General features: G+C 40.0%; 1 protein-coding gene across 1 annotated transcript; it reads right to left on the reverse strand.

The window, feature by feature from the left end:
• Positions 1 to 413: 413 nt before the first annotated feature.
• Positions 414 to 1,822, reverse strand: ovca2 (OVCA2 serine hydrolase domain containing). Its single transcript, XM_020923148.2, is given in 3 exon segments — positions 414 to 767; positions 769 to 1,115; positions 1,551 to 1,822. Coding segments are annotated over 3 exon segments (660 nt in total). The 5' UTR covers positions 1,708 to 1,822; the 3' UTR covers positions 414 to 611.
• Between the last annotated feature and the right edge of the window lie 9,831 nt (positions 1,823 to 11,653).

Below are 11,653 nucleotides of genomic sequence, written 5' to 3' on the forward strand. Positions count from 1 at the left end.
ATTCTAAAACACACTGTGAAAATTAAGCAACAACTTAAGTTTTTGCGTTTGCGATGTTGCAGTTTGTGTATTTTAATATGATTCTTTAGAAAAGGGTTTACTGCAGTTATCCTGCTTTTGGATTATTCTGTCAGTGACATAAAGTAGTTTCAGTATTATTGTTTATTGCAATACTTCCTGTAGCAAATATTGCAATTTAAAAATGACCCAAACAGGCCTAGATACTAACCAAACATGATTATCTTTCTTACTTTATTAAAACAATTTAGTAAAACAATTCTATAATATGTAATGGGAAAAAACTAAAGAAATATACTTATTGTCAAAATATTATATTTGATAACTTGGATACTTGGTGAGAATGGTTTCCTAACCATATACCTAGTCATGCATGCTAGTAATGGATAAATGAATACATTTTTGTCAAATAATTTATTTAGTCAGTGATGCAATCCTGAGAATAAGAATGCAGTTACCTGATTTTTGACATGAGACCTGAATCTACAGTACACGAAAACAAGAGCAAACAGCTTCCCATTAGACCTTGTTAATGAGTGCAACATCTGATGATATTTTTGTCACAGGAAATAACATTTGTCTCATAGATAATTTCATTGAAATCTCTTGAGGAAGTCCTGGTAAGTTTGCCTGTGAGCAGATGCGGCTGGAACAAAATGTCCGCCGGGGTGGGTCAGTATTTGAGGGTCTTTGAAAACGGGGAGGAGATCTTTACTCATGTGGTCTGGGATGACTCTGTCCTCCTGCCCAAACAACATGTAGGGATGGGATCTGAAGAGGGCTCTCGTAAAACCTCTCATGCTCCGTACAGGCACTGCGGAAACCAGCGACCAGGATGGCGAATCTGAAGTGAAAATCCGGCTCTAGGTTTTGTTCCTGGAGGGAGCAAAGCATGGCCACAAACGCTGCTCCCTGACTGAAGCCCAGGATGCCATCAAAGGGTCCTTGGGTCTTTACAGCATCCCTCACAGCGGTCACGCTCTGGTCCAGCCCCAAACTCACCTCACACTTCTGCTGTGCACTGAAGCTACGTGCCGCCACATCAGAGAACCACCATCCCCGAGGATTGCTCTCTGCAAGAGGGCCTGGGTTGATCTCTTTGTTTGGGGACACCAAAAAAAGAAATAATAACAAAGGTTCAGAGGCATCAGGTCGAATCGTTTTGATTTTACACGCCAAATTCTGAGTCTTCAAATCTAGCTCTCAATTAATAAACTTGATTTAAATAGACAGAGAACAAGGAAACCAGACTAATAAATGAATGAAGTTCATAAAAAAGCCTACAGTGTTTTTTTTTTATTTTTTTTTTTTACAAATGATTTACAAAGTACAAATGATTTCTCTTCTGATGGTAAGCATGGAACATTGTCTACAGGATTCATATTTTCATTCAAGTAAGACTGAATAATCAGGCTAATGGCATTACCGATAAATGTAAATGCCTGTAAACTACCAGGACGAAGAAGACGAACAGTATTACATAATCAAAAGGCATTATTTGCGGAGTCAGGTGTATCCTCCGTTGCACTGACCGTTGCCGGTGGCCGGGCTCTGCACGCTGAGCGGCGCCTCCATGAACACCAGCTCCACGCTCTTCTTCAGCAGTTTCCGCAGGGCTCCGGTTTTCTCTCGGAAAGAGCCGCTGTTCTGCCGGTAACCGTGAATGCACAAGATCCGCAGGGGTGCCATCGGAAAGGCTTTGCTAATGGACTCAACATTCACAACATTGACACAATATTAACAAATTACTACAACGATCAAGTCCGGTGAAGTTGTGAAGCACGGAAATACTTTTTCAACCGGAAGAAAAGTCAGCACTTCCGTTGCTGTCAAATATTAATACAATATTTTATAGAAATACATGCATAAAATTACAATAATCAATTAAATGTGATACAAATATGACTTCATGAACTATGTATAGCAGTAGGCTGTCACTTTTCTGAAAGAAAATGATGATTTATTATTATTTATTTTTATTTTTATTTTTATTCTTAAGGGAAATGCTGCACTCTAGTGGTGGAAATAAAGGATCTTGACGTGAACTTGTTTTAATTTAAATTAATTGTGGCCTCCTACATTGTATCACGCATGATGATGATGAATGGTTTGTGATAACCAAAATTTCCTGCTTGGTGGCTAACATTGCACAAGAAATGTTTTGTCAATGTTTAAATATTTATGTCCCATCAAACAGATCAAAATCAGTTGACTTAAGTCGTCATTATTTATCCAAAGTCTTTTGATCCCAACCAAATTTTACATCAAAAGTGTTCAAACAGAGCAGTGGCGGTCAGGTGGCACAGGGGATGTGGGAAATGAAAAACAAGTGTGGACAAGTCAAAGAAACACATCTTACTGACTTCATCTCACTGCTGATCAAAGCTTTGGGCTGGGGCAAAGAATCATTTGAGGTTTCAAAGCAGATGTGACGTTTTAGGCCTGTGTTTGAATATAGATGTTGCTGGAAGCTTTAAGAATTCCACTCTTTCCTTGTTGTTATAAGGAGGAGATTTAGCAGCAACATTCCTGTTCTGTTTTATTCACTCAAGGTTTAAGCCTAGCCTATTAAACCAGAACTACGTTAGGTCTGGAAGGGAGAACTAAACAAGGTTTACAACTAAAACCTCATAATTCAATAAAGATTGCACAGACCTATTTCATTCTTAAACAATCAGAAAAAAGCTATCTGCATACATCTTGAGGCCAACTCATATTTAAGCCCAATTCATTTAGGTACCACTATAATTATTACTATTTTATTATAGTTACTAGGCCTATTGTTATGGACTATAATTTGCCCCATAATATGGAAAAATGTAGTATTGCAACAATAAAATACGCTTAACAATAAAAACATATCTAATAATTATTGAATGGTGGTACATACCAACACTGGGGTTCTGCAGATATACTACTGCATATGTTAAGCAACTAGCAGGCCTACCATGACTAATTTCTAAACACTAACACAGAATAGATTATGTTGTTTCTTGTTTCAGTGTACGTATGTGTTAAATGAGGCATGTTTCTCTGCTGTGACAGGTGTGATCAGGGGGACGGGGGTCCTCCTCTGCTGCTGTCCCCTGGACTCAGCTCACACACATGGACACAGTTAGTTTTCTTTGATGACATTGTTTAGTTTTTGAAGGCGCTCTGTCAATTAGGTTTGGAGAAGGTCCTTTGTTTCTGGGAAGCTGTGTGGAGTTGCCTCTCGCAGTGACGCACATGCTAATTAAGGAGAGTGAAAAACACAGACCCAGGGGACAAGGCTGTGGTCCAGGAGAGAGGGAGGGAGAGAGACCTGCCTTTAACATTTCTCTTTGCATTAAGGACACACTCAATGAGGTACAGACTTTTTTTTAAATTAATTACCACCAACATTTGTTTTTCAGACAGTTTTTTAGTCCAATAAAATATTGGTCTGGTTTTGCAGGACTTAAGTCAGGTGGAAATGGGTTTAGGAAAGTTTTTGCCTATTTATATAAACCATTAATTAAATATAACATAATAACACAGATTAAACATACTGAATATGTATAGGTTTTTAAATGACATTAGCAAGTCAACACCAAACCAGCATACCTTTAGGCTACATGTCATCCCAGTTTCTTGCATATTTATTATTCAGCCATCATCTAGCACCTATAGAAAGCTAATATAATCAACATAATATTACTATGTGCAGAATTATTACATCCTGTCTATTTAACATGAGACCCTTTGAGTGGAAGGCAAGCTTTAGGCTGGGCCATGCCACAGTGAAGGGCACATCCTTCTATGAATATTGCACCAGACATGCCTTTGTCTTACTTACTGATTTAATTATACTATACTTTGCTCTGTATAAATATGACCATGCACTGTAAAAATCTAATAAATAGATCTTACGTGAAGAAATCTAGGAAACTGATTGCCTTGGTCTGTGAATCTAAAACTGAGTTTACAAGTAATTCCTCAGTGTAGTGTACAGTAAATTCCTCTTTCATCTAACTAGGCACAGCGAAGTTAAGTGTACTTTAGTTTTCATTCATAGAACACATGTGAAGCTGCCAACTAATCATTGAGTTACTCAAATCTGAAATATGTAGTAACCTTTACTTTAAGAGTAACTTCATCTTACTTGATAAAACCACCTCCATTTGCCTTGAAGTTAGACGAAAAACAGGTTCTGTTCTACAATAATGCCATTTAGAACAGAATCAGGTACACAGGGATTTGAATATTTATTAGTCTTTGAAAAAAACGTAGAAAAAATGTTGTTCATCTTAAGTTCAAACATGTGTAACCATAAAATAATATTGATTGGTTATTCAATACCAACTCAACCAAGGCAACTTGAGGCTCAAAAAATGTTGGAAGAAACAAAACAGGTGTACAGGTGTAATCTAGCAAAGACTGAATGAACAGAGGGAGGATATAGATGTCCCGGGATGATCAGGGAATGAATGGCTGCTGTAGATAACACAGGGAGGTAGCAAATGGAGAACAGGAACAGACTGGGAAATGAAACTGGACTCCTGGCAATAATGTCACTGTCACTGTTGAAGGTACTTGTCCCATTCAAGTTGACAAGCCATGTGCTTTTTTCACCCTGAAAGTAACTGATGCTTTACCACAATCATTAAGATCCACAAATTCATAGCTGTGAGTAAAGTAAACTATGCAAGTTAAACCTAGTGTTAGATTTTAGAGTGTGTGTATATTTTATCTTTACAGGGACACATCTGTCATACTGACCACAGTCAAATGCTTAACAATTAATTTTCAGTCACAGATAGCTTACTGCATAAAGCTTATATTTGCATAACAAATTCAAAGTTGTCATAACATTTTTTGATTACTACAAGAAGTTGGCAAAAGGTGAGATAAGGATTATCTGGTTGTTATTTTGTGTGTGTCCACATGGGGGCAGTAGTGTATCATTGATGATGCAGTTCAGCTGATCCAGTTTAGAGAAATGTGCAGCCAGCTTTCTACTGAGGAGGAGCGTGCTCAACTGCAATACATACTTCTACAGCTCAATTTAAAATTTGTACTTCCAATGACTTGTACTGCTACTTCACTTACTAGAAGACACATGAAAGTCATTGTACACCACTTTGAGTACAGCAGTCACTACTCCTATTACTCCTTCTCCTATGGGTTTGAGTACAAACCAACTAAATATGAACTAACGAACCTGTTGCCGACGCCACATCCAATAAGGAGGTTTCACTTCTACTTTACTACAGTGACTACTCCGTCAAAGACAGACTGAAACGACCTCTTGTTGGATGCACAATAAAATGTATATAAGATCCACATATATTTGATATTAAGTAGGCCAGCTGGGAGATGAATAAAGCTGTTTTCACTGTAGGCAGGTGAAGCTCCACAGTGAAGCCCCCCCCCCCCAGCAGCAGACATTACTGCAGCCCTGTCTGTCATCTCGAGGTCTGTGATATGGCGTGTATGTAAGGACACAGAGGATGACATTTGATTCATTTATAAAAGCGGAACAAACGCCTACCAAGATATTATATAAACTGAATATATGCTCAACTTTATCATCGACAGCCAAATCACTTACAGTATAGCTTCAATAAGTAGCTATTACGTTTATACTCAGAGATTTGGGGGTCTGAAGTAAGACTCCTTAACAGAGATGGCCACAAAAATAAGAGGGGACCATAACAGACAATGCCAGATTATATGTAGAGAACAATTCAGTGAGTGAAAGTATTATCTTACTTAAACAAAAAGTACCTGTAAAGTACCCATACCCAGTATGATATTACAACTTCTACTATTGCTTAAATTACAAGTGCTTACAACAACAAATTCTAGCAAATACTGGGACTACTATTTTACTTGTTAATTATCTTCACTTAAAATGTCCTTGTTGCGTCGTGAGGTGTTCAGGTACACTGCTGCAATCCAGATAAGACCACTTCAGAAACTGTCCGATAAAAGACAGTTTTTTGAGCCGTCGAGTCACAGATGTTATCAGTGTGCAGCGCAAAGATGACGGAGGAGCAGGAGTTGACAAGCCTGTGTGTATAAGATCTGAGCAATAATACCAACGACAGGGTGTGACAGGCCCTGATAAAACTCTTCAAACGTAAATTACTTGAATATTTACAATGTGTTTTGCTATGGCTCTGTCATCAACATCATTTAATATAATGCACTTTTTTCCTCAACACTTAAATGTGCTCAATGTAGATGCGCAGCTGGAGGGTCCGTCACCTGATTGTGTCCATGGAGATTATATTGCTTTGCCTAAAATTTTACCCACTGTGGCATTACATGTATCTGTCTAGCATTACTTCAGTTGGTGTTGTTTTTATAGTCAGATCTAACCAGTAACTTGGCCTGGACTTAATGAAAATAAATAAGTTAAATGCCATACTGTGGAACATTGCAGAGTAAGCAATAATAATAGATGCATCAACATTTTCAGACTTCTGGTCATTGTGCAGTGCATACTGGGAAGGATGATACAAAATGTTCACTGCAAACTCTGGATGATTTAGGCAGTCAAAGGTTACCTTTTTCATCCTTCCTGTGGATCAGTACTGCCCATCGTCTTCACCTTTCACTATTTTTCAATTCTGTTGGGAAAGGAAACAGTTTGAACAGAGGTTTGCAGTCACACAGACCTGATTCCCTTTTGCATTTATGGAGTTGGCAAACAAATTTCTCGAGCAGTTTTCCAGTGTTAGGACATCCAACAACCACACAATTACGATGTCCGAATCCCATAACTAAATTATGACAGTATCAGAACCAGAAACAAAAGTGATACGGTTCAAAAGACTAGAAAAGACTGGCTTTGTCAATAGACGCATCCCACTGGGAAAACAAACATGGTGGTTTGATGCTCACTTTTTCAGAAAATTCTTCCCAGTATGCACTGCACAATGATCCGAAGTGTGAAATTCTTGATGCATCTAATCCAAGAAGTTACAAAAAGTTACACAGTGCACCTTTAAAATCATATTAAAAGTGCAATGTGTAACCAAATGTTCCACAGTACAGCATTAAAGTCATCTATCACTTACACTGATTCAATTGGAGTTGTTTTTAGCTCAGAAATATTTTGAAAAGCATGGATCTGTACTGTGATCTGACCTGTAACTTGACCTGGGGTGTTACACATTTGTCTTTATGAAGATACATGGAGAAGATTAATGCCATACTGTGGAACATCTTGATGAAGACAAGCAAAGGCAAACTATTGTAGCAACGTTACATATTATACGATTTTCATTTGTAAGATTATAGTTTGTGTTTACTGCTTGTACTTAAAATACTTTGAACCACTTTGCTCTCCTGTTTATGCTGTTAGAAGAGCCCCAGTTTATATATAGTCAAAATATAGATAATAAAGTGCTATTCTCTGGGGAATAAAGACAATGTATTATCACTTTATGCCGATAATAGAGGAAATATGTGTTCACCTAAAATTGTACTGTATAGGTTGAGCCAGTGGGTGCTATTGTTTCACACATGGGTCTTTTAATAACTGCCTTCTCCACAAATGAGCTGGGAGCAGTTGCAGTATTGGTTAGAGAAAGAGAGAGAGAGGGGGGCTGTGAGGGGCTGTGAGACTGGGACCCATCACCACTCTCTCTGGGGACTAGACTCAAGAGAAAATCAGTAAACAGCAATAACAAGACCTCAGCAGACCTGGGACTGCCAACTACCGCCTGTTTCCATGCAAGAAAGCAGAGCAACAGTCCTAATGACAACACTCTTAACAATGACTGTGTTTTTGCTCTTCAGATTCAACTACTGAAGCCATGTGAGTCGGGATTGGCGATATGGTGATAAAGACTGAATTGTGATCTCATCTCTGTGACGAAATGGTATTTTGGTAAACTGGACTGTATCACAATTCCCAGTTTTTTTTGTTTAAAGGGCTCATTTTATGCTATTTATGTTGATCTATGGTATAATGTTGTTTCCTCATCACAAACATACCTGGAGTTGTTCTAACTGGCTAAATTAGGACTGTAGTAAACGAAGGCCATAGAAACCATGTATAAACCCAGCCTAACAACAGTAATTCTAACTAGATCCAACTAAGAGCACACTTCTGTTAACTTAAAGATCCTATATTACACAAAATGGACTTTTGTGAGTTTTGAGTTTTAAGTTAGACTATTGTTACCTCTTCAGAAACATACCTGGTTATATTACAAAGCAGTAGTTTTCAAGGTAACAGCCACATTTTACCTTTTGTTTAGCAATTTCAGGGCTGAAATCATCCAAATTATTTTCATGAAGTTATATGAAGTGTAAAAACACAGTGGAGCTGTGAAAAGTCCGGTGTACATGGGACTACATTACCCATGATGCACTTGTTGGTAGTGTAGTTTTGGAAAGCTCATGCCTCAAGTTCTGTGCAGTGTTGTGTAAGGAGCAGAGCCTCGTGCTCTCAAGCCCAGTTTATAGTTGTGTGTCAAATCGTCTGCGTCTGCGCCTTGAACCCTCTAAGAAATGTTCTAACTATGCGTGGAACCAACGCAGACAGCAAGAGAAAGCAACACAGACAATAAGGGCTGTGATTGGTCCTCTCTTCATCTGCTCTACATACATTTCCGGTACTCCACTTTTCTCACTTCATTTTGTATACACAAACTCAATTTCTAAATCCTAGCATTGTGGCGGTGAATTACTTCGCAACGCATAGCAAGTGGAGTTGCCTGTTCCATCTCACTGAGGAAAAATCTGTTAAAACGAATGATCAGTGCACGCTAAACGCACACAGTACCTTACAAGTGGTCCTTCGAGTGAGATTGTCTTTGGCTGAGTTAACAAGATGGCAATTTCACTACAAAAAGAAGAGACTCCTCAGGAGGAGAAACCACAGCATAGTCCTCGTCCACACAGAAGCAGGAGGCTTCTGGGACATCTGGAAGACCATGAACATGGCCTACCTGATCCTGATCCTACCTTTTAGATGAATGAGATAAGAAACAGTACAATAGATGGGAGAAAATGGAAAGTGCTTGGGACAGAATGCTGAGAACAATGAAAGAGATGCAAGTCACCATGAGGAAACCAGCGGTGAATTAACCAGGCATGTGGACAAACTGGAGTGAGACTGTAAGTCCTCCAGCCCTCTCATTCAGTACAGTAAGACTCCTGCATCAGACACAGCCACAGCCTGCAGGTCAGCCTAGTGTTTTTTGACCTGCGCCTCGACCTGCCCTACGACCTGCTCCTCCAGCTACCCATAAGTGAGTCATGTTATTCATCCTGAGAGTCAACCTGTCATTCAAGTAGTACAATCAACAACCCTTGATAGAGTTGAACTCGATCAAGCAGAACTCATGTACAGCTAGAGGTTTCAGCATCCACCCCTTCCAAGCCACTCTAACCAGATATTTTATGCACAGCCTCATAACCCGGCAGTTTTCAGTGGACCCCAATCTACATCCCTGTATTATTCACCACCAGGGGCAGAGGCACAGCAGCCTATTACCTATGATCAGTCATATGTAGCTCCTCCCAGTGATGCCACCTAACATTCTTCTGCAGCAGATGTAACCCATCCTAATCTGATGGAGATGACAGCATCTTTGTATGGCATCCCTAAACCTAAGCTGATTTCTCTGCTTGTTTAGATCAAGCAGAGAGAATGATTTTGCATTGCTGAAGAAGGGACTGAACAGTTTACTGGGATCACATACTCATCTCACAAAGAAGTATAAATATCACATTGTGTTGGATCATTTGGAGCATTGGCGTGCTTTGCCGGTGGTCTTCCGCTACATTCATGACCGCACTAACTACAGCAGTGCTATGAGAATTCTGGAGCAGAGGTACGGGCTGCCGAGGTAGTTTGTCCAGAGTGAGCTGAGTGCCATCCTTAACTGCCTTCCTGTAAAAGCCATTGATCCTCAGGCTTTTGAAGACTTCTCCTTGGCAATATCCAGCCTGGTTGGCCTCCTCAGAACCATGGATGACATAGCAGCCAATGAGCTCCAGTGTGGTTCACATGTAGACAGACTGCTCACTAAGTTCCCTCCCAGTGAGAGAGACAGTTTCATTGAGTACTGTATCACACATGGCATCATTTAAAGTGGCAGCAGTCGTACATACAACATATCTGACCTTTCTGATTGGCTGGAGCGTAAATCACAAATATTGCAGCTGTTAAGACAAGCCACTCAGGCACAACCCAAGACAGCCAAAGGCACAAGTTCCTCTTTCAGCCCCCTTTAAGCAGAAGCAGAAGTTTAAAGCCCTTACTGTGGAGGGACAAAGCATTACCTCAGCAGCTGTGTAGATTTTAAGAAGCTGGACCTCAAAGCTGTAGCCTACTGGATAAAGGAGAAAGTCAGATGTTGGTGCTGTGGCTGTAAACACACTCCTGAACAGTGCACGCTGAAGAACCTGCAGCAGCTGCGGAGAACAGCACTTATTAGTGCAACATGACCTAGCCAAAGCAAAGAAACAGGACCCTAACACCCTAACAGTGAGCACCAGCAAAGTCTTCCTAGGTCCCCTTTGTCACTCAAGTCAATGTTATGCTCAAGGTTGTGCCCATCCAGGTGCACCATGAAAGGAAGTCCCTGGACACATCTGATCTCCCAGACGATGGCTCAGAGAAAACCATCATTCTCTCAACTGCAGTCAAATCACTGGGCCTACAGCAGGAAGAAGAGACACTCTCACTGAGAATGTTTTACCATGATGTGATCCAGGTGAAGGGAGCCTACATCTCATTCCACCTCTCTCCAAAGGCCAAGCCTAGAACATGCTACAAGATTACAGGTGCCTTCACAGCCACACAGCTATGTCTAACTGAGCAGTCCTCCCTCCTCCTAAATAAACATCTCACTTCTATGCAAGTGGAGTTGCCTGTTTCTTCTGACCAAGGAAAACTCAGTTGAAGACAAATCAGTGCATGCCGGACGCACACAGTACCTTACAAGAGGTCCTTCAAGCCAGATTGTTTTTAGCTGAGTTAACAAGATGGCAAGTTCACTACAACAAGATGAGGCTCCTCAGGAGGAGAGACCACAGCATAGTCCTCATCCACACAGGAACATATACTGCACGGGAGTCATTGACCACTTAAGCCTTAACAACTGTCACAGATGATTGCTGGCATCGACTTCCGGTTGGTGAATACATACATTGACTTTTTAAATGTATGTAATTGTAATGGACCAAACAGAAAGGCAGGGACAAAGGTGTAAAATTAAGTTTAAATTTAATAAACCCAAAAATTTAACAAAAGCTCAAAATTAGGCAAATTATATTTTTTGAAAAGCTGGGCCCAACTAGGGTTAACTTAGCAAAAATTAAACAGAACAAAACTAACCCACCAAGGAACAAGGGTGTTTAAATGCTGGAGGACTAACTAAAACTGAACACAAGAGGGGTAAATTAAAACTACTAACTCAATCAAAATATACAGAACATAAGAGTAGGTTCTTCGTGGCACATGAACAACTTTAGAATGTGCTTAGGCTATTTAGACAGCACTCAGCAAGACTTGAGTCTGCTCCACCGTGTTCACAGAGAGAGAGAATATAAAGCATTTCTGAATAAAACTCAAACCAGGGAGCCAATAACAAATGGCTAAAATAGAAATGCCCCTGTGGTGACGTTTGAGTCATCGGACACAACACAG

The sequence above is a fragment of the Boleophthalmus pectinirostris genome, unplaced genomic scaffold (genome assembly GCF_026225935.1).
Source record: "Boleophthalmus pectinirostris isolate CB_2022bp ecotype Guang Dong unplaced genomic scaffold, ASM2622593v1 HiC_scaffold_12, whole genome shotgun sequence".
NCBI lineage: Eukaryota > Metazoa > Chordata > Actinopteri > Gobiiformes > Gobiidae > Boleophthalmus > Boleophthalmus pectinirostris.